This window comes from Cornus florida, unplaced genomic scaffold, assembly GCF_030987335.1.
Source record: "Cornus florida cultivar Cherokee Brave unplaced genomic scaffold, ASM3098733v1 CherokeeBrave_3.0.0_Hap2_Chr01, whole genome shotgun sequence".
NCBI lineage: Eukaryota > Viridiplantae > Streptophyta > Magnoliopsida > Cornales > Cornaceae > Cornus > Cornus florida.
The window spans coordinates 120,974,206-120,998,787 of NW_026775571.1; the positions used below are offsets into that span (position 1 = coordinate 120,974,206).

The 24,582-nt window shown below is 38.0% G+C and overlaps 1 protein-coding gene across 2 annotated transcripts; it reads right to left on the reverse strand.

Annotated features, from left to right (window-relative positions):
- LOC132268236 (probable LRR receptor-like serine/threonine-protein kinase At1g56140) lies at positions 1-24,582 on the reverse strand. 2 transcript variants are annotated; one of them, XM_059769054.1, is made up of 23 exons: positions 23,684-24,582; positions 23,435-23,506; positions 23,244-23,315; positions 22,658-22,729; positions 20,842-20,913; positions 20,657-20,728; positions 20,472-20,543; positions 20,247-20,318; positions 20,083-20,154; positions 19,875-19,946; positions 19,654-19,725; positions 19,481-19,546; positions 15,453-15,515; positions 14,689-14,733; positions 14,435-14,496; positions 3,581-3,963; positions 3,256-3,451; positions 2,961-3,125; positions 2,426-2,544; positions 2,094-2,304; positions 1,347-1,578; positions 651-801; positions 1-554 (listed from the first exon to the last, which is right to left on the reverse strand). In XM_059769054.1, the coding sequence occupies exons 1-23, from the start codon at positions 23,806-23,808 to the stop codon at positions 153-155; spliced, it is 2,940 nt and encodes a 979-aa protein (XP_059625037.1). In that variant the 5' UTR covers positions 23,809-24,582; the 3' UTR covers positions 1-152. The 2 variants fall into 2 exon arrangements, with proteins under 2 accessions (XP_059625037.1, XP_059625046.1); XM_059769063.1 differs by lacking the exon at positions 23,684-24,582 and adding an exon at positions 23,617-23,666.

Consider the following 24,582-nt stretch of genomic DNA (forward strand, 5'->3'; position numbering starts at 1 on the left):
TGTAGTTTCAACTATTCAAATTTAGCAATCATCTGAAGCTCAAAATGTTACAACAAATGAGAAAAAAAAAAAAAAAAAAAATCCTTTTATACAAGCATTATTACATAATCATGCATGTACTAGTCATAAATTGAAGTGACGAGGTTCAAACCTCACCTTCCTTCTCGAATAATCTCACTAAGCATTGGTTCAGTAAGATTAATTGGAGAGGGTATAGCATCAACTACAGTGCTTGGATTGTTATTTTGGCCATCATGTTGGTTGTTACTACTCAGAGATGCAGATGGGGTTGAAGTTTCGTCGTGTAGAAAGCTACTTGTTATATCTTTGAAATCCCAATCTGTTAAATAACTGGGCTTTGATGTAACACTGCTTATTTCAATGTCTCCGGCAAGCATGGCCACCACGCGTGACAGGGGGGGCCGCATAGATGGTGACGCCTGAGTACACAAAAGGGCCACTCCTATTATACGTGTGGCTTCACTTTCATTAAACTCTGTTAAGGTTGGATCCACCAGCTCCAAACTTCGGTTATTTTCATGTAGATTCCAAGCCTGTAAATATTATACAATTAACGCATAGAAAAGCAACAATATGTTCTTTAACCATCATATTTATTGCAAAACAAATAATAAATCTTTTTAACATACCCATTCAAGAAGATAAATTTTCTCGGTGACCAAGCTATTGTCAGAGTTTGGTCTTCCACTGAGGATCTCTAGAGCAACAACCCCAAATCCAAACACATCAGCTTTTTCCGTCAGGTGTCCACGCATTGCATACTCCGGTGCCAAATAGCCACTGTAAGTTCATGGAAAAGAGGTTCAATGGAGATTAACTGGATAAAGGAATGTGAGCAGCTCACTTCATTTTGGACTTTCATGGATCCAAATCCAATGATATGAAGACCATATTGTATCTTCCAAATTCACTGGGTACCAAAAAATACTATATGACTAATGAATTGGAACACAAATGCAATCAAATGCCAACTGGTCCAATTATTAAAATACCCCCCATTTAAAAAAATAAAAAATAAAAAAATTACATCTTACATTAGATGGCAGTTATCAACCCACCATAAATTATAGAGAAATTGATTCTCAAACACCAACCTCCTTTATCCTTATGCATGCACTTTTCTCTTGTAATTTAGATTATACTACAAGATAATTCTATAATATTTATTTTCAGAATTGCTAATAAAAAATCCTTACGAGAACTACATTATCAGAAAATACTTTGATCCATTTATAGGCCTATTTGGACATAATTCAAAAATCCAAGATTAGCAATTAAGGAAACAATCTTTGAAAGGGGTTAAAAATGATGATTGATGAGCTTACATAGTTCCAGCAACTCGAGTGCTAATGTGGGTTTTCGTGTCATCATATAGTTTGGCCAATCCAAAATCTGATAACTTGGGGCAGATTTCTGCATCCAGAAGAATATTACTAGCCTTGACATCACGGTGTACAATTCTTGGCCTCGACTCTTCATGAAGATAAGCTAGTCCTCTTGCAGTTCCCAAGCATATACTGAAACGCGTTGGCCAGTCAAGATGCAAATTGTTGTTTCCTGCAAAAAGCAGCAAGACACATTCGATTGAAATATAATAAGAGTTAGAGACCAACTGGTAAGTTTTGGTGAATTACATGTACGAAAGAGTGACTAAGAAATTTCCAAAAAATATATTACAAATATGTTACATGCATTAGCAAAGTTGACTTGGAGAAAAGCAAATATATTACCAAAAAGAGAAACATGGAATTTAATGGAAATTTTCATACTACACACACCCCACAAATGTCTGCTACGGGGTTCAAACCCTCACATCCCCTTTTGGAGGGGAGCAGTTATACCGCCTAAGCCAATGGCCCAGTAAAATCATTTTAACATACTTGAGAATACTATATGAAATAGTATTAATATCCAAAATGGAACATGTTAAGAACAATGTGAAAGTCGCACAGTTCTTTTACTTTATACTATTTCTTATTATTCATATGGAAATAAAGTCAGAGGTAGTATAAAATGTGCAGTGATTGTTTAATAAGTAAATGTATAATGAGGAAATTTCCTCATTTCCATACCAAAAAGTGCTTGGTCAAGGCTCTTATTCTCAAGATATTCATAGACCAGCAACCGTTTAGTTCCTTCAATGCAGCATCCATACAATTTCACGAGGTTCCGGTGTTGCACGGCAGAAATGGTAGCAATCTCTGCTACAAATTGACTCTTTCCATGGTGAGATGCTACTGCAAGTTGTTTCACGGCTACCACTCTCCCATCAATTAAGGTGCCCTGCAAAACGTAAAAATTTAGTAACATTAAAGTTTTGATCTTTTCTCTGTTCTTTCTTTTTACCATAAAAACAAAGAACGGAGGCACTAAATCTTATGAAAAAAATCACTTATAGCTTTACCTTGTAAACAGGTCCAAAGCCCCCTTCCCCAAGCTTTTTTGAAGGATTAAAGTCTTCGGTCGCAGTCTTCAACTCTGCATAACTAAATGTGTTTACTCTGGGGCCTATTCCTAGAAGCTCTGCAGATTAATGCAACAAAAAAGGCAAGGTATAAAATCAGGAATGGGAAACCAATGAATATTAACACTCTTTTATAATTTATTACAGCATATATTATTAAATTTCTAAATTATGGAAATTGTGAACCATGCCCGACCTAATTCTTGGAAAATGGTATCACAAGAAATATAAGAGAAAAGTCATGCTGACCAATTACAAGAAATGTACAGCTGCAGTCAATATATCTATATATTTAGTGCTATAAGCACAAGAAGTGGGGGTTTGGCAGTACCAATTCTAGGATCTAAACCAAAAAGAAAAAAACTAAATTTAGTGACTTTAAGAGGAAGTGAAATAAATTGAATCAATTGATATCAATATACATTGCTTAGGTTTTATAGTAGCAGTACCAGCAGCAGTAGTAATATGACAATACCTTCCTCATTGTCAGCATTTGACCCTTTCCTTTTCATGTATATAACAACAGTTAACAATACTAGACTGACAACTGCAACAGCAACTGCAATACCAACAATCAACCCAGTCTTGCTCTTCTTTGATCCAGTTGTTGGTGGAATCCCACTAACAGTAGGTACGAAGTCTGAGAAAAATAAATCAGTTATAGTAGTATTTAGTAGCAGAGAAGGGTTTTTAAAAGATCTTGTGTTTTTAAGAAGGAAATATACAAGGAAAAAAAAAAATCATGGAAGCTATCTTCAAAATTCTGTTACCTGAAACAGCACTGAGAGCCGAAATGGATGGCCCATAATCACCTTGTTCAGGTATGCAGCAAGTCCCCTTCCCAGCCCAAAACAGATGAATTTCAAGATAGTTCTCTGATACAGTGACATTGAAATCTTTCTGAATTGCTCTCTCAACTCCACCTGCCTCTTTTGATATATCCAAGTCCTTCAGTCGGAGAATCCCCTGGAGAACCAACTCTTAATGTCAAAATATGTTCATAAAACTGTAATAGCAGAAACTAGATTAAAGCAGGGAAAATGGCAGTTTCCAATCAGAAAAATGCCTAAAATTTGATTTTAATGGGAATCTTACTTGAATGTAAATATCAAAGACACGCCTACCAAGACTCTCCCAAGTTTGTGCGCTTCTATCATTAAAAAGAATTTCAGCAAACAGCAGGCTCACAGTGTAAGCTCCATTCTCAAGTCCTAAACCATAGTATCTGAGCGAACTCGGAGATATCCTTGAAGTCTGGAAAAGCTCTGGAGTGTCTGTGCCAATAACTTGTGCCAAGGTGGTATCAATGTAAGTTTGATTATCTCTTTCAGAAAAAACACCAACATTGCTGACAGCCCATTTTTCTGTATTGGTCACATAGTATGATGCCGGGCCAAGGGTAGAGTTTTCAGTCTCATACAGTATACCATCCGCAGCTCTCATCTCCATGCCACCACATTTGATTGAGAAGTTGGCATCTACAAAAAAACAATATCAAAGCATCAGTCATGATCTTTAACCAAGACTTTGACATTGAAGTACTCCCTAACAAAATCCAACATATAAATCCTTACGTAATAACCAAAAAAGCTTATTTGGGATGTTGAAAGCAAAGTTAATATGTTAAATTCACATGCCTTGTCACAATGTATTTGATTTCACCTAGTGTTTTCCTCTTTAGCAAGGACATGAAGGAGTTCGACAAAAACCCTCATGTGAAGAAAATCAGCAACCTTTCCAAATGCAAATAGCATAACCTCTTCCTGCATCCTCAAAACAGTGGACTGACCCTACTTATGAAGGCTCAAGAGAGTTGTATGGAAACTTTGGTTCTACAGTCTTGAAAGTTCCCTTCATTTTTCTGTTAGGATTTTGTCTCAACTCCTTTTTTCACCTCCCTTCATAACTAACTCCTATTGTTGTTCAGTTTCTCTCTTTGGAGCTTTCATGTACGATAGGGATTTGTGATATCCTAACCATGTGTCCAACAACAAATTCAGTTCAGGGCTCAATAAAGAGGGTCAACCTCTCATTGAACGAAAGTTTTGGAGTGAGAGAATTCAGGAGTATTGATAAGTGCTGAAAAATGCATTATTCAGCCCTTAATCTTCATTAGTTAGTAACTTAGTTTATCTTTACCTTCCCGTTCTAATCGTAATTTGTTTCATTCTTTACTTTTAGACTTTGGATATTAAATAGGATTAATTCCAGTGCCTTAGAGATTGATAGATGTCAAGCCTTGGAAGAGCAATGAAAAGAAGCTCAAAGTCAAAGTCAAGAGAAATCCAATCATTCGGATTGCGTTCTGACTATGTTCAGACTCCGCGCATTCGGACATCTGACCCGCGTGATCGGACTGTGGTGCGAAAATCATGTTTTAAGCCTTGGTTCAAGGGGGCTCGGGGTGCAATCCATCAGGTGTCCTTGTGCATGTATTCTGACCATTTTTGGATCCTAGGAGTCACATATAAATAGAAGATAGACCCAATTTGCAAAGGGTTAGACATTTTAGAAGATTGAATAGACAAATTGGACTCTTTCTCTCTACATTCTCTCTCTAAGGAAGAAGAAGAAGAAGAAGAAGAAGAAGAAGATGAACCCAAGCTTGGAGATGGATTGTGAGACCACCATGATGACATCTACCTTCTCCATGAGTGGCTAGTTCTTCACTTAGGGCTTGGATGAGCCCTAAGCTTGTGTAATTAAACCTTTTGTCTTTCAATTTTGGGGATTATGAATTGTAATTAGTGCTTGGTCTTGTAAATTCAAACTTGGTTGTACCAAGGTTTATATTGTTAATCCTTTTAATTGATTCTCTATTTTGATTACATGTTGTCTTATGTGTGATTAATTGAGGGTTAATCTCTACATTGAGTACTCTTTGTAATTGTGCTTAGTGATGGCCATACATGGTTTCTATTGGATACAACTGCTCTTAGTTTGATGGATTATGCTTAGTCTTGATGGGTTGTGCTACACCTTAGCGTACTTGTAGTTAGGTAGACAATTCATGCTTGATTTTGATAGTTCATTCTTCTTCATTGCAATTTGTATTATCTTCTTGAATGTTGATGTGTGCTTGTAGCCACATTTCTATTACAATATGTTTTCTCTATTAATTGAAGGCATTTGGTATAATTACACGAGTTTAGTGGTGTAATCCATACCCTAAGTCTCTCTCTCCTTATCACCTAATACAAGTTTACTTTAACTTTATTTCATTTGCATGATCTACATAGTAAAATCATCATTAGTATAATCAAACCAATCACTATCTTTTCAATCTCACGCGCCATTGATGTTAAGTTAAATTCCAAGCCAATAATCCCAGTGGACGATCCCTTTTCACTATACTAACGTATAGTTGTTTAGTGGTTTTATAAATATAAAAGTTGATGTCCCATTTGCCATATATAAACATCTATTTTGATTGACACACTTCAGTGTAGCATCAAGTTTTTGGCACCGTTGCCGGGGATTGACGGTTCTATTGGAATTGAATAGTGTCCATTTGATTGCTAGTAGGATTCATCTCCTACCATTTTCTTATTATTGTTTCCATGTGCAATTAGGTACTTGATTGAAAGAGAAGCAAGCTTTGGGATCACGGCATTGTGCTTTGGACCTTTTGTGAGCGTATCTTGAACTCTTGAACTCTTATTGTGCATTTGTCTTGGCTTGATTGTGGGATAGTCCTTGTTGAGGCTATCAATTGCTTTTAATTCTTGTTCAAGCATAGGTCCTAGTAGAGGCCATTTTAAATTTTGCATTGTTGAATTGAGGAGAACGGGATCAATGTCTGTGGATGTTTTGGTGGTGAAGTTGTTGTGATTGTGTTGTTGTGTGCTTGTTGTGTATGCTTGGAAGAAGATCTCTTCATAATCCTCTCATTCCTCTAGACTAAAAAATTGAGTCTTCCCTTAGGAAATTAAGAGATCGTGAGAGGAGAACTCTTCCTATTCTAAATCATCCAATTACTTCAATGGCACAAAACAACCCTCCCCAGGTTCTTCCCGAACCACCTCATGTAGTTCATCCATTACCTAATCCTCAAATGGTCCTTAGTGATCATTACACTCCAAACCTCTACAATGCTCCGACATGTTACCGTTTACCAAATGTGAGGGCTAACCACAATGAAATCAAGCCCGGAATCATCCAAATGTGTCTAACATTTTGTGGTTTGAATCATGAAGATCCATATAAACATTTGGATGAATTTCTTGAGGTGTGTTCCACCGTTAAAATCACCGATTTTCCGGAAGAAGCCTTGAGAATGAAGCTTTTCACTTTCTCTCTCCGGGACAAAGCAAAGAATTGGTTTAACAACTTAGGGGCTAGTACTATCACTTCTTGGGCGCAAATGCAACAAGAATTTCTTAAGAAGTACTACCCCGTAAGTAAAACCAATCAAATGAGGACGGCTATTATGGGATTCTCTCAAAGTGATGGAGAGCCATTCTATGAAGCTTGGGAAAGGTTTAATGATTTGCTACGGAAGTGTCCACATCATGACCTTCCAAAGTGGCAACTTGTCCAATGTTTATATGAGAGCTTATCCAATACTCATGGGCAAATTGCGGATGCTTCATGTGGAGGTACATTCTTGCTTAAGCATGAAGATGATCTATGGACTCTCTTTGACAATCTAAGTGAAAATTCCATGCATCGTTCTTCATCTTCTCGGTCGGGTCATGTTCCTATGATAAGGGGGAAGAAAACTAAAAATCTATATCATGTAGAAAAGTCTATTGAGATTGCTGCCGAGGTCAAAAATCTCACTCAAAGGTTTGATTAATTCCTTTCGAGTCAAACTTAGGCAAATCAATCATCCTCTCTTCCTTGAGTTCAAAATGAAACATGCATGAATTATTCAAGTTCAAGTCACAATACTCCAAATTGTCCTCATGGACATGCAATCCCGAATGAGCCTTAAGAGCAAGCTAACGCTACTTTCTCTCGTCCGGGACATAATCCTTTCTCCAACACCAACAATCCTAGGTGGAGAGTCCATCCAAATTTCTTATGGAGAAACCAAGGAGCGAGTGTAAACCCTTCTTAAGGAAAATATGTTCCACCCCACTTTCAAAGTCCCCAAGCTCGAGCATATCATCCACCGTACAATCATCATCAAAATGTGGGTTACTCTTCAAGTTTAAATCATAAACATCCAAATTCTCAATCATATTCTCATGCCTCTCAAGCACCTCAAATGAGTTCCGCCTTTGAAGACAAGGTATTGGTCGCTTTAGGTAACCTCGACGCAAATGCACAATTGCTTCACTCCCATTCCCAATCAATTGCAAAACTTGAATCCCAAATCGGGCAAATTGCAAATTCCATGAGTGCAAGGGAAAAGGGGAAATTTCCTAGTCAACCTAAGCCAAACGCAAAGGCACACTACATGGTGGAATCAAATCCTACATCGGGATTATCCGCCCATAAGCAAGTCCAAGCCATAACTACCTTGAGAAATGGTAAAGTCATTGACAATAAGGTCCAAATGATACCAAGTGAAGAGAGTGACCCGGTGCAACCATATGGTTGTCCACTACCCATTCCAAAATCCATTCTTACTCCATCTAAAGAAAGGGATCATGACAATTGACAAGAAAGGAATTCCATCATCATCATCTTCTCCCTCTCCATTGGAGAAACCATATGAGCCTAGGGCTCCATTTCCTCAAGCTTTAAAGGATTCTTCTCCCTTTGGGAGACAACAAGGAAAAATAAATAACATGATGGAAATTTTTAAGCAAGTTAAAACCAACCTTCCTCTTTTTGACGCAATTCGTCAAATTCCACCCTATGCCAAGTTCTTGAAGGACTTGTGTACTCAGAAGAGGAAGTTAAAAGGTCAAGCTCCAAAGCAGGTGCTCCTTACCGAGCAAGTGAGCTCAATCATCAAGCATAACACTCCTCCAAAGTTCAAGGACCCCGGTGCTCCCACCATTTCTTGTGTCAAAAATACAAGATATTACGCGGTTCATCCACTAGGACTTATATCCACGACACAAAGAACCTTAAGGGCTACATCACTTTTATAATACGCTCTCAACTCATACACAATACAATGGTGGAGGCTCCTCTATATAGGAGAAGAAATTATAAGAATGGAAAGAGATGGAAAATAGGAAACAAGGAGGATTTTTCTCCACTGATTCCTCGGTAAATCTTCAATATATGCAAATGTTGTTTCCTAGCTACCAAACATCTAGTACCATAAACTATAATTGGTCTAATAGATAACTCCCCTTTCAATTGTATGGGGATATACGTGTCACACAATATACTAGATGCACTCCTCCATTTAACCCATCCTGCCTTGATTCTATAGTTAAGGCCATCTCCAATTTCTCCCTCAATTATGAATAATTGAGCCTAAATAACGAAAACTTCCACTTTGTGTACCTCTTGATTCTCAATCCTCACGACATCCTCATCTATCTTTTTAGATTTACTAAAGTTACACTCCATATATTCAGCTTTATTTCAACTTATCTTAAACCCTTTTAATTATAAGGCTTCTCTCCAAACCTCCAAATTGGCATTAACTCCTTCTCTAGTCTCATCAATTAAAACAATATCATCGGCAAATAACATCCACCACGGAATCTCATATTGGATGTGTCTTGTCAGCTCATCCATAACCAAGGCAAAAAGGTGTAGACTTAATATTGACCCTTGGTGTAAGCCTACAGTAATTGGGAATTCACTTGTTTCCCCTATAGGTGTTCTAACTATGCCAAGGGTAAAAGTGTAAATTGAATAAATTTGTTAGTCACTAACAAATTAGAGTTTATAATTGAACATTGAGTTTGGGCACAATTTTGCATAATCTGGTTTGATTGCATTATATTTAATTTGCATGTTCGCATGAAGTGTTTTAATTATTTCTAACCTAATTTGATTATCCATGTTTGTTTTTGCATGAAAATTGATTTAACTCCATTTTGTTAGGACTTAGTGTCATAGGTTAGCAAATTTTGTAACAAAAATCAAAGTTTGTAACCTTTATTTTTATTTTTAGTCATTTAGATAGAATCAATACTGGGGATGACTCATGAATATAATCAACAATAATGAAGATGCCAAGGGTAAAAGGTAATTTGAATAACTTTGTTAATCATTAACAAATTAGAGTTTATAATTGAACATTGAGTGTGGGCACAATTTTGTATAATTTGGTTTGATTGCATCACATTTAATTTGCATGTTCTCATGTAGTGTTTTAATTATTTTTAATCTAATTTGATTATCCACAGTTTGTTTTTACATGAAAATTTATTTAACTGCATTAAAAAGCCAAAACAGTATTTTTGTAAGAAGATGGATCTATCCTTCAACTGCCGAGACCAGGGGATAGACCCCCAAAACAAGTGATCTATCCAACGGCGTTAGCTTCCTTATCTGATTTGACTTCTAAAACTTCCCATAAACCTATTTCTTGTTGACTACTCTTTCAAAAGCATGTATATACTTTTTTTTTTGATAAGTAAAATTTATAAAAAACGTTCAAAAGGGGAGCGAATCCCAAAGATACAAAAAGGCCAAAAAACGCCTCAAGCCTTCAAAGAGGCTAAAAAGAAAACAATCTCCTTAATAGATCTAAAATCTCTCCCTGAAACCCAACAAAAAATAGTGGAAATAATGGATAACTTTTTTTTTTTGACAAGTAAGATTTTATTGAAAACGCTCAAGAGGGGAGCGGAACCCAAAGGAAACAAAAGGGCCAAAGGCGCCTCAAACCTTCAAAGAGGCTAAAAAAACAAAAATCTCCTCTAAAGATCTATAATCTCTACCTGAAACCCAACAAAAAATAGTGAAAATAATAGAGAACTTAAGCATAGAAACAGATTTCTCCTTTCCCTCAAAATATCTCCGATTTCTCTCAAGCCAAATGCACCACCAAAGACATAGAGGTGTAGCCCTCCAAGCATCCTGCACGAGAACCCCAACTGAAACACCTCTCCAAGCCTCAATCAATCCTCTAGAAGAACGAGGCATAACCCAATGGATCCCAAATAATCCAAGCATCAAATCCTAACAGTCTTTGGCCATGCTGCAATGTAAAAGAAGGTGATCAACTGTCCCCTCATCGCACAAGCACATATAGCATCGATTGACCACCACCTGATTTCTCCTTCTCAAATTATCCTGGGTTAAAATCTTTCCCATAATGAAAGTCCAAGCAAAGACGGCAACCTTAAGGGGAGCTTTAGAACGCCAAATAGATTTCCAGGGGAAAGGGCCTCCATCACAAACTGAAAGGCACCTTCACAAACTGAAAGGCACCTAAAAAAGGACCTAACCTCAAAACGACCCTGAGAGTTAGGATCCCAAAGCCAACAATCCGAATCCCCAACTGTGATCACCTGGCGATAAAGAACCTCCAAAAAAATGAGAAACCTCCTCAATCTCTCAGTCCTGAAAGTGTCTTCTAAACTGAACATCCCAAGTCAATGTCTCGTTATCGAGGTGATAACAGTCAATCACCATGGCCTGTCTGTGAAAATCAATCCTATAAAGCCGAGGGAAAGCAAGAGCAAGGGGAAGCTCCACATAGCAAAGATCCTCCCAAAATCTAATCCTTCTACCATCCTTGATTCGAAAATGAACATGCTTGCAAAAAACATCCCACCCCCTCCGAATGAAAGTCCAAACCCCCACCCCCCTAGGACCCCGCGCCTCAAGAGAGCTCCAACCACCTCTGCTCTCCCTAAACTTGCTCTCGATAACTCTCCTCCATAGCCAATGCCTCTCTACCCCAAACCTCCAAAGCCATTTACCAAGGAGAGCCTTATTGAAAGGCAACAACCTCCTTAACCCTAAACCTCCATTCCGAATCAAACGGCACACTTAATCCCACGGAACTAGATGATACATGAATTCCTCCCCTCCCCCCCCCCCCCCCAAAAAAAAAAGAAAATTGTACTGCAATCTCTCAATTCTCTCAGCCATCAAAGAAAGAATCTAAAAGAGGGAGATAAAATAAATGGGGAGGCTAGAAAGGGTGCTCTTAATCAGTGTAACCCTGCCCCTCTTTGAGAGGTACTGCTTTTTCCACCCCGCCAACCTCCTTTCAAATCTATCCGCAACAGGATCCCAGCTCCCCACACATCTCGAAGGGGCTCCCAAAGGCAACCCTAAGTAGGAAATGGGAAAAGAACCAGTATGACAGCCAAGAATCTGAGCAAACATCTCGATCTCAAAAACATCCCCAACAGGCACAAGAACACTCTTACCGACATTCACCTTGAGGTCAGAAACAACTCGGAACCAAATCAAAACACATCTCAAATACCTCATTTGGGACGCATCAGCATCACAAAGCACCAGAGTGTCGTCAGCAAACATCAAGTGGGAGATCTCTAGCTAACTAGCAACATCCCTGCTTACCCGGAAACCTCTCAAAAAACCTGACTCCACAGCCCTCTTCATCAACCTGCTAAGAGCCTCCATCACAAAAAGGAACAAGAAAGGAGAGAATGGATCCCCTTATCTCAAGCCCCTCAAACCCGTCGGAGCCCCATTCACTAGGACAGGGAATCGAACACTAGAAATGCAAAACAGAATCCATCTCCTCCAACGCCCACCAAATCCCATCCTCTCCAACAGGTAGAGGAGGAAACTCCAACTCACATGATCATACGCCTTCTCAATATCCAGCTTGCATAAAACACCCAGAACCCCACAACTCAATCGAGAGTCCACACATTCATTAGCAACAAGGACTGAATCCAAAATTTGTCTACCTCCCACGAAAGCATTCTGAGAATCAGAGATGACGCCATCCAGAACCTTTCTCAACCTGGAAGCCAAAACTTTAGCAATCAACTTATAAAAACATCCCACTAAACTAACAGGGCGAAAATCCTGAACATCCATCGCCCCTCCCTTCTTTGGAATAAGAGCAATAAAAGTGGCATTCAAACTCTTCTCAAAAGCCACCTGATCATAGAAAGCGTGAAAAGAACCCATCACTTCCTCACGGACCACCTCCCAACACTACAAAAGGAATCTCATAGTAAAACCATCAGGCCTTGGGGCTTTATCCCCGTTACAGTTCTTCAAAGCAGCCAAAACTTCCTCTTCCAAAAAAGGCTCTTCCAAAACAGAGCACTCCTCACTCGAGATAATGGAGAACTTGAGCATAGAAATAGGCTTCTCCTTTCCATCAAAATATCTCATATTTCTCTCAAGCCAAACGCACCACCAAATACAGAGAGGCATAACCCTCTAAACATCCTGAATAAGAGCCCCAACTGAGAAACCTCTCCAAGCCTCAATCAATCCTCAGAGGAACAAGCCATAATCCAAGGAACCCCAAACAAACCAAGCATCAAATCCCAATAAGCTCTAGCCATGCTGCAATGTAATAGAAGGTGATCAAATGTCTCCTCATCGCAAAGGCACAAGTAACAACGATTGACCACCACCTGATTCCTCCTCTTCAAATTATCCTGGGTTAAAATCCTACCCAAGACAGAAGTCCAAGCAAAGAAGGCCACCTTAAGGGGAGCCTTGGAGCGCCAAATAGACTTCCAAAGGAAAGGACCACCATCTCCAACCATAAGACACCTGAAAAAGGACCTCACCTCGAACCGACCCTAAGAATTAGGATTCCAAAGCCAACAATCAGAATCCCCAAGAGAGATCACCTGGCGATATAATAACTCCAAAAAACAAGTGACCTCCTTAATCTCCCAATCCTGAAAGTGCCTCCTAAACTGAACATCCCAAGATAGTCTTCCGTTATCAAGATGATAACAGTCAACCACCAAGGCCTGCCTAACAGAAGCAATCCTGAAGAGCCGTGGGAAAGAAAGAGCCAGGGGAATCTCCCCACACCAAGTGTCCTCCCAAAATCTGATCCTCCTACCATCCCTGATCCGAAAACGAATATGTTTGCGAAAATCATCCCACCCCTTCCGAATGACAGTCCAAACCCCCACCCCCCTAAGACCACGCATCTATAGAAGGGATTTTGATGTTAATTACCACATAGAAATTTCTCCCGCATCAATTTTTTTGTTTATCACACTTTGAGTTCATTTAGATGTGAGTGTGATTCGTTGTTATTCCAAGGAACCAAAGGAGATTTACAAGAGGAATAACAGAGCAGCAAATCCCAAACATTGTTCGTCAAACTAAAATTGATGGGTGGAACGAGGTGTGGCTGGATGACAAACAATCACTAAGTGGAAGGGTGAATCGTGTGAGTAGTGGGTTCATAGATTGGACAGCAGCGGAAATTGGGGGAGTGTCTAGTGTTAGATTGGATCAGAGGTAAATCAACTTAGGTGATTCTTAGGGGTAAGAATCTGGACCTTGGAGATTATACTCTCTTCATTCATAGTGGATTGGTTTGCGTCAGGACTCTATCCCCGTGGTTTTTTCCCGTTTGGGTTTTCTATGTAAATTTGGTAGCTCGTGTGATTATTTTCCTGTATCTTTATTGCTTTGATTATCTTTCATATTTATATAATCAATCAAATACAACAAACTGAAAAAAAAGTTCAAGAGATTCAAACTAGTAATTGGTTTAATTATAATAATTTTCAAAGATCGGTCATAGACAATTAGGGTTTTGAAAAATCTATAAAGACCTATTCACCCCCTTCTAGGTTTAGTTGAGCCCTGTGTGACTCTCTATCAGAGCCTTGGGTTCCGCTCCTGTGATTTATCACACTTATTTGTAAATTTGGCATATCATTGAGTAAAACTCAATCAATGCCGTACACTATATTTTTTTTTTCTGTTTTTCTTGTTCTTTTTGGTTTTTGTTGAGGGTTAACAGTTAATATAATTAGGTCCCTTTTTGAAGGAGAAATTTGTAAGAAATAGATTCAGTAGAATAAGAGTTACGTAAGTAGTAAAGGAATCCCAAGACATATAGCAGTGATGTGGTGCAGTTAAATAAATAAAAAACATAACAAAATGACTTACAACGTGGAGTATTCCTATTGCACGGAAAGCTTTTCTGGAGACAATGTAATCCTGACAGGACACTGTAAGGACAGAGAATGACAACTGCTTATCTACATCAGAAAGCTGAAAGTTCAAGAAAGAATGCCTCTGCTTATTGTAATGGAAAATTTATGAATGGTTGCATTCAACTGCAGCAGAAAATAAATGTGTTCCTCACCGTGCTCTCTTTTGAATGACAATGTATTAGATGGAATGGAGATGCAATAACTCACCTTATGTTTGAACTATCAAATGTGAAGTTGTTGGCAACTAAATTCCTGCAAGATATCCATGCAGTGAGAAAAGTGAGAGGTGATACTTCTCAGAGATAGAAAAAGAAAAGAAAATCCATTATTATTTTTCAAAGAATAAAAAGCTAGTTTTAGAGTCAATAAGATCAATCACTCTCTAGGGGACAATTGAACTTTTACCGACTCTGTAGGACAATGTCAGGCATGTTGGACTTTTAGATGTTTAAACAAGGGGGAAAAAAAGTATACTTATGTAACAAGTATGTTTAGGTATAAATTAAAAAATATGAGGCATGGGAACCTGAAAACAAAATTGATTGGAAAAGTAGTTTCATTGTTCAAAATGGTTAACATGCTTAAATTCCAAAATCATTGACAAGGCGAAATTCCTAGTTAGAAGTTTCCCGATTGTTTCATAATTATAAATCCAAAAATCAAATCACGCCTTCAATTGAAACAAGTTATCCGGTCAAGGCTGAATCATGGTACTTATGTTCCTCCATCTCATATGTTCTTAAATCCTAGGTGAAAACAATAGTAGTAACTTTTAAATGTTTATTCTACAATTATATTAATGTATATCAATAATATTATAGCATTTCCACATACTATATACATATACAATAAAGGAAACAATAGTCTGTAGGACCACTACAATACCTAGTCCTGCACATCAATTTGTTGAGCCAAGAAAATAACGATTACAAGCAACCATTTTTCATGATTCTAGTGACAATGAGACATACAGTTGTAAATTTGATGTCACCCATGTAGGAAAGCTTCCAGACAGTTCATTGTAGGACAAATCTCTGCATGTAGAAAATTATTAGCAGGACTTAGTGAGCAAATCATGCAAATAAACTATAATATGGAAATTATAACTAAGAATTCAGAAAGGTTTAAATAGATGTTTGTGCAGCATGCTTTGGTTACACCACTTTGTTACACTAGAAATCTACCAGTAGAGTGAGTTGTGTGACTAGAAACAAAATAATTGAAGAGTAACTTCTAGCAGCTGACAGAATGAGTAAGAGACGGATTATTCATGGGACATGTCCACTACAATTCCTTGTCCTTTCAATTTTACAAGTTACAATTACAAATAACTGCATGGCACATTATATCTACACTATATTCTCTTTCCCGTAACCCCAAGGGGTTGGCCTAGTTGGAAAAGACTTAGGCCCTGGTGCCTCATGAAGCATCAGGTCTCAGGATCAATTCCTGCTACGTGCAAACAATTCCTTGGAGGAGGAGGAGAATTTCTGAAGAAAACTTGTCTGCCTTTCCCTTCGGGAGACTTCCTTTATATAATAATATTTACTATTCTAAACAAGAAATGCTTACAACAATCATATCCCAAGATTTTGGGTATCCACAAATAATATTCCTGACTACAAGCAATCGGTAAATCATCTAAATTGGAATGGAATCCCTAATTATAAGCTATCACCTCCTCTGATACCCCCGGATACACCAACCCCCCCCCTCCCCCCCCCCACCCACCCACCCACCAACCACAAATTGATGTTGGTGAATCCACAAGCGTCAATTTGTCAACTTAGAACTGGTGACAAGTCTTAGTTAAGGCTTTAGTGAAAATATCTGCAGTTTAGAAATCTGTAAACACATGAAGCAAAGTAACGAGATGATTAACATAGGCTTCCCGAATGTAGTGACAATCGACCTCTATGTGTTTAGTCCGATCATTAAATACTGGATTTTCTGTAATCCGCGTGGCACTTGTGTTATCAGCATGTAGAGAAGTAGGATTTAATTGAGGGAAAATTCAGATAAAAGATGACGAAGCCAAACGATTTCTGAACAGGGAGAAGACATGGCTCGATATTCTGCCTCGGTTGAAGATATTGAAACTCATTCTTGTTTCTTGCATTTCCATGACACAAGGGAGCCATTGAGATACATGCACCACCCCATGGTAGATCAACGAGAATCAGGACAACCTGCCTAGTCAGCATCACTATAAGCTGTAAGTTGGAGAGATGAACCAGCTTTATAAAATAACCCACGCTCTGGAGTGCCTAGTAAATAGCGAATGATCCGTTTGACAACTGCAAGACGAAGATGTCGAGGTTGATGCATAAACTGACTCATCAAATTAATTGCTTAAGAAATATTTGGTCATGTGATAGTCAAATAAACCAAGCTCCCAACTAGTCGCCTATATGTCGTAGGATCAAAGAGTAGGTGGCCTTCATCTTTTTTATACTTGACATTAATTTCAAGTGGAGTATCTACTAGAGTTGAGTGCTCGAATCCAGCCAAAGCAATAAGATCTTTGGCATATTTGTGCTGATTAATAAAAATCCATTACCTGACTGATGCACTACAAGGCCTAGGAAATACATGAGGTTTCCAAGATCCTACATGTGGAAAGAAGAGTGTAAAGAAGCCTGTAGTTGTTGAATGCCTACTGTGTATGTACCAGTGATGATGATGTCGTCCACATATACAAGGAGAATGGTGATACGAGTTTCACGACGACGAAGAAACATAGAAGGATCATTGGTACTCTGATTAAAGCCAAATTGACGAATAATGTTACCAAACTTTTCAAACCAGGCTTGTGGCGCCTGTTTCAAGCCATAAAGAGAGCGTCGTAGATGACACACATTTGATACGGAATTGCTTGTGACACCAAGTGGAAGTCTCATATAGACTTCTTCTTTCAGATCACCATGTAAGAAGGCGTTTTTTACATCCATCTGAAAAAGAGGCCAAGATTGAGAAGCTGCAATAGCAAGCACTGTATGAACAGTTGTCATTTTTTCTACAGGAGCAAAAGTCTCTTCATAATTAATCCCATACTCTTGCCATTTCCGAGAGTGACCAAACAACCTTTATATTGATCTAAGGAGCCATTAGATCAAAGTTTAATAGAGTAAACCCATTTGCAAACAATTGGTTTGTGACCAAGAGGACAACGAACAATATCCCAAGTATGATTCCTCTCTAAAGCTTCCAATTCTTCCTTCATAGCTTGTTTCCAACATGAATATGTTATGCCCTGTGAATATGAGTTGGGAATAGATTTTGATGATAGAGTGGTCATAAGAATCAGGTGATCGGGAGGTTTGGTTTGGCGAGTGGATCTTCGAAGAGGAGGCCGTTTTTTTTTTTTTGGGGGGGGGGTTGTGGTGTTGTACCAACTAGGAAATATATATATATTCCCTTTCCCGTAAGTACCAGCCTTCTTCTCCAAAATTACAGGTTTGATTAATTGACAATTGCAATAATTTAAAGAAAAAATGCATAATAATATGGACAACTCTAATAACCTCCTCAGGAAAATGGAGAAGATGGAAGCTCAGTATTGGGGTCAAGTTATGTTGGAGAATAATTATAGGAGTGATTTAAGCCTTTAAATCAGTCCTTGACAGAATGTTAATTTTGCTATACTTGGGCAACAAGATGTTGCCATATTAAAATTTGACTTTCTACCTAATTCCTTTATTACAAGTCTTCCCCAATTCACCTATAAATAGAGGTGATTATTGTAAACAAAATCAAGAGAGTATGTAATGAAAGATATGTAGCCCTTTGGGATTTGTGTGTCGTGAATGTAAGCCTAATGGTTGAGCCACGTATATCCTTGTGTTCTTCAATTTTAATATGGTATCAGAGCAGGTTCATCATACCCTACTCTATACTCTACTCATTTCAGATCTCCGGATCAACTCGTCTTGGATCTCCGGATCAACTCATCTCAGATCTTCGGATCAACTCATCTCGTCTCGGATCTTCAGATCAATTTGTCTCGGATCTCCGAATCAACTCAACTCAAATTTACTCATCTCAGACTCTCGACAACTTCATATTTAATTTCAAGTTGGACACTTGAGTTAAATCTTAGTGTACCAACTTGAGGTGGGGTGTTGGAGAATAATTATAGGAGTGATTTAAGCCCTTAAATCACTCCTTGACAAAATGTTAATTTTGCTATACTTGGGCAACAAGATGTTGCCATATTTATTTAAATTTCTATGTAATTCCTTTATTACAAGTCTTCCCCAATTCACCTATAAATAGAGGTGGTTATTGTAAACAAAATCAAGAGAGTATGTAATGAAAGATATGTAGCCCTTTGGGATTTGTGTGTCGTGATGTAAGCCTAGTGGATGAACCACGTATATCCTTGTGTTCTTCATTTTCTATTTCTCTCTTCAATTTTAATAAGTTATAAAATAATTCTCTTGGACATGTTCAAATAATGAACCGAGTCATGACACTCTAGTAGTCTAGCTGCTGGCATTCTTTATCGATACGTTTGAACAATTAACTGATATTTTATTACGCCCACATTTCATTTCACAGGTTCAACAATTAGTTATCTCTACCACCAAGGGCTATAGCCTAGTGGTACTTTAACACCTTCTAAAGTAGAAGGTCGAGGTTTCAAGTCCCCCATAGGGGCAAAGTGGTTATGTGAGGGAAATAGGATCTCTAGAATGGAGCAATCATCAAACAGATGTTAATATACATTCATTTCAAAGATTCTAAGAATTGATCATGTACTAGTGGACAATTTTTCATTTTAAAAATAGCAAATGAAAAGCACACACATACACATGCCTACTAGCATGCAAACACCCCCCCCCCCCCCCCCCCCCCCCCCCCACCACAAAGGAAGTAATCATTCCCGTGGGACTTTTAAATGCATCTCGAATCTTATTTTCAGTGAGAAACTGAGAATCTACTGGTTGAAAATTTTACTAAATCCGATGTTACATTTGAGAATATTAAGACGACTTACATATTCCGAAGCCTTTCACTTTTTTGGGAAGGAAGAGTGCCAGATAGGCTATTGTTTCCAAGAAACCTGGCCATCGCAACCACAGTAATTTAAAGGAAATGCAGAAAAAGTCAACTAAATGACATATGAATACATAATCAAACAAGGTCATGGAAGGCTTATTTGATTCTTACAAGGAAGTGAGAGAACTCAAATTGAACAATGCACTTGGGATCTGGCCAGTTAAGTTGTTGAAACTCAAATCCCTACAGAAGTAAAAGAACAAAAAAATGACATGGACTAAGTAAAAGCATACAGTTTAGGGTCCTTTATTTTTTTTTACAGTTAATAGGATTGGGATAAACGCAAGGATGGTGATGATGATATTTTAAAGTTAATGTGCATAAGGACTTACAGTGTATTTAATCTTCGGTATTCTCCAATATCAGATGGAATATTACCAGATATTAATGCGTTTCTCAGAACCCTATAAGAGAAAAAGGGAATTTTACATGTCACCAAATGAACATGAAAGAGAAATAGAGTTGGACGTCTTTATTAGTGCATAGAAGAAGGCATGTTGATTCAGGAAAAAAGAAGAAGAAGAAGGCATGTTGTCTTACAAGTCAGTCAAATTCTTCAAATCCTTGATGAAATCAATAGATGAGCTCACATTGTATAAATCACTTATTCGCCTACAAGATTTTACATGAAAATAATTCAAACTTTTCATGTTCCACAGACTACACACACAGATGAGAGATTTTGGAATACGTAGAAAACTCACAGAGAATTCAGTGAGCTCAAATTCGAAATACTAGATGGTATTGGACCTTCAAAAAAGTTCCCCTGAAATCTCCTACCAAAAACAATTTAAGATTTGACTGTGAAATTTGCATTCTTTTCATAGACATGCTCCAAGAAAATGTTTAAAATCTCGATAGAGCAAGAGGAAGTTAAATCTAGTCATCTAACATAAAGTATATAATATTTATAGAATCTTTTCTCTTACAAAGATATCAACATTGTCCAGTTCCCAATGAAATCAGGTATCGTTCCTGTGAATGGACTGTCTGATGCCCACCTGAAACCCGACAGGCTGATTCATTATAGGCTAAGAAAATAAAGATCATAGCATAAACTTCTTCTTCAAGAGATAATAGAAAGTGTTATCCATGGTCATAAAGTCTATCATACATGGTACGCAAGTTCCGAAGGTTGGCAAATGTTTTGGGAATCTCACCACCCGCGCCACAACTATTTATGTAACTGTTGAATTCACAATTAAAAAAATTGCTATTACCTCAAGATCATATGCATCACTTCTACTAAAAAAACTTTAAACATACTTACTGAAGCATCATTGAAACATAAAAACTTACAGTTGTTCCAATTTGATTAAACTTCCAATTTCAGGAGGAAGGGTTCCAGAGAAGTTATTTGAACCAAAAGACCTGGAAAGAATCAATTTTTAAATATAGTTCCAAGGAAAATTCAATATTCATCTAAGTAGAATAGAGAACTTTGTCCATACTATGAAGAAGTAAAAACTAAAATTCATTCAACCTATGTTAATCCCAGTTTTTCCCACACAGAAACCAAGTAAAAACTATCTTAAATCCTTTAGAGTAACATAGTAAGACTTAGATTTCACTTCTAATACAATAATAGGAATAAGAAAATAAAGCAATAAGGTGGGTGTGCCGTGGGCAGGTGCGAGATATTGATAGGCTACTACACTGGCGAGTTACGGGTGCACAGTCCCACATCGCCTGGGTAGAGGAAAGGTGAAGTGCTTATATGTAAGTGTGTCATCTCCAATTGGTATGAGACCTTTTGGGATGAAGTCCAAGAGCAAAACCGTGCGGGCTTAGGCCCAAAGCGGACAATATCATACCATATGGTGGAGTGGGTCGTTACATATAGTATCAGAGCCTGACCCAGCCGAAAGTGTGCCGACAGGGACGTCGGGCCTCCAAGGGGGGTGGATTGTGATGACTTTGTGGGCGGGTGTGAGAGACACTGTCAGGCTACCACACTGGCGAGTTACGGGTGTACAGTCCCACATCGCCTGGGTAGAGGAAAGGTGAAGTGCTTATATGTGGTGGTGTTATCTCCAATTGGTATGAGGCCTTTTGCGGTAAAGCCCAAGAGCAAAACCGTGCGGGCTCAGGCCTAAAGCGGACAGTATCATACCATGTGGTGGAGTGGATCGTTACAAATGGTATCAAAGCCTGACCCAGCCGGAAGTGTGCCGACGGGGACGTCGGGCCTCCAAGGGGGGTGGATTGTGATGACCCTGTGGGCGGGTGTGCCGTGGGCGGGTGCGAGACACTGACAGCCTACCACACTGGTGAGTTACGGGTGCACAGTCCCACATCGCCTGCGTAGAGAAAAGGTGAAGTGCTTATATATGTGTGTCATCTCCAATTGGTATGAGGCCTTTTGGGGTGAAACTCAAGAGCAAAACCGTGCGGGTTTAGGCCCAAAGCGGACAATATCATACCATATGGTGGAGTGGGTCGTTACAAATAATATCTTTGTGACGTGTTATGGGCATTATTTATCGTACATTACAACAAGAAGTCTTACTCATATAATGGGCTTTTGATTTGCAATGGGCATTATCGCAGTTATGATTGAATGCAATTTTGATTCATCAGATAATGGGCTTTTGATTTGTTATGGGCATCTTGTTATTATTATTTTAAAGAAAAAACCATCAAAAGAAATAAGAAAATATTTTGGATTGCGCTACATTTTAGTGTCTCATAAAAATAGTGTACTAAGTTTGGAATGGACATTTCAAATGTGGATTGTTAGGTCATTAGTGTTCTCTGCTGATTATGATACACCATGTAAGGCATTTTAAATGTCTAATGTATCTGACTTCAGTATATTTTTATAATGCACATGTCGGTTGCTTGCAAGTACTCAACTACCTAAAGATTTGTAATTCATCTTGGGCATGGAACATCCATTTAAACTCTCATGAATCAGCCAAAGCCCATAAGACTTTCTAGCTTAGTTTCCACATGACAAATCATCTTGGCCATGGAGCACTCATCTAAACTCCAAGGAATCAGCCCAAGATCATAAAGTTCCAACCTAGTTTCCACAAGAAATTTTTTTAATGTACGTTTTGCTTCCACGGAGTAAATGGCATTTCATCACAAAAAAATGTTATATAGAACTTACAGCACTGTTAGTTCCTTGAGGTTTCCAAGCTCCATGGGGATGGTCCCAGAGAAAGAATTGTGTGCAATTGACCTATTAAGGAAAACAAATAAAATTTGCTTAAATAACTAATAAATAAATATAGTGCAAGAACTTGGAAAGTCGGTCAAGACTTTAGTATATACCAAAAAAGAATTACATGGTGAAAATATAACAACTGTATGCAATAGGTGAAACCCATTTAAAAACAGTAATAACATAGATGGTACTATGAGAAACATTTGCTTGAAAACGTATGCATCAGTGTGTTTACGGTGACAAAAGGACTGGTATATTCATTCAAAAGAGAAAATCATGCATAGAGGAGGAGCATAAGAGAAATACATAGAGTTGAACATAGTAAAATAATAAATTGAAAGAGTTTGTACGTCGAAATTGTTTGTTGGGAAATTTTCCGAAAAGCTAATCATAGGTTCTTATCGCTATTGGAACAACAGAGAAGGAACCTTGTGCTCATTACTGAACTCATGTAATTGGGAGTAACCGCCACAGATCAGTATAGCTAGGGGAATATAGAACATATGCAAGAATAAATAAGCATACTTACAATAACTCCAGTGAAGTTAAGTTTCCAATAAATGAAGGTAAAGGACCCGTGAAGTAATTTTGATCAATCTTCCTGCAAAAAAAAAAAAAAAAAAACCATCCTTGGTGAGGAAGAAGGGAACCCGGGATTATATGCTTTTCCGAAGTGGAAAGCTTAACAACTTAAATGTGTGGAAAGAAGAAAAGCCATACAAGAATTTGAGGTAAGTCAAAGCCACAAGTTGTTGGGGAATTACTCCTCGTTTGTTCAGAGCATACACTCTCCTGGGAAAATAAACAAACAGTTAGAATGCAGCAGTTTGAAAATTGAAAATACAATAGTATAAGAGATCAAGGCAATGTTTGTGTAAGATAGAACAACCCACGCAACGTACCATATGTATACAGTAACTGTAAGTGTAAATAGACAAGAGAGAGATGTATTGTATACATTATACGTACAGTCGTATAATGTGGCATGTAGTGGCAGCATTATAGGTACAGTCGCATTTGATTGAGGGGTTATTATCGGGGTCTTCCAAATCGGTACCATTGACGGCCGTTCCAGTGCACGGATCTCCACTCATGTTCCATAATCCCAACCTGGCTTCTGTGTCCCATACTTGGAATAAATAATTCAGAGCTGCCACTGTTGTCAAACCACACACATCATATCATATCAATGGTGGATCACCAAACCAGCGTACGCTTGGAGAACTAGATACCCGCATTTGTTAACACGAACTTAACAGGAAGGGTCTTGCAAAAATTTTACTAATATTACTTAAACTTCCAAATAACCTGCGGTGCAGCCCTACTCCACAAAGGTTCAAGTCTCGGGTGGAGGTGTGGTATAAGTGTACTAGTTAGTAAATTCGTCTTAAGATGCCGTAAAAATTATATATTTTTCTATCAATCGTTTAATGACAGTATTTTTTTTTTAAATATATTTTTTTAACACAAACTACTATATTTTGTTTAATATAATCACTCTTTTTCACATTAGTTGCACCATCAAAATAATACTAATAGTATGAAGAACACAACTTTAATCACAAATATCATCCCATCCTTGTAAGTTTTTTTTTTTTTTTTTAATTATAACAAACTTTATATGTTTAAATTTATTTTTTATTTTATTTTATATATTGGAGTTCGGTAGAATTATTGTGGGGTTTTTCTTTATGTGAGCAAAATTAGTGTTTGGGAAGCTGTGTAAAAAATTATAATAATAAAAAAAATATATATGGAATAGGTTGGACTATGTTGGGACACCTACCGTGTTAGACAATCTTGTATATGCACGAGCACCTTCGATCATTGTGTATATTTTTATACAAAAATTTTGAATTATTTATTTT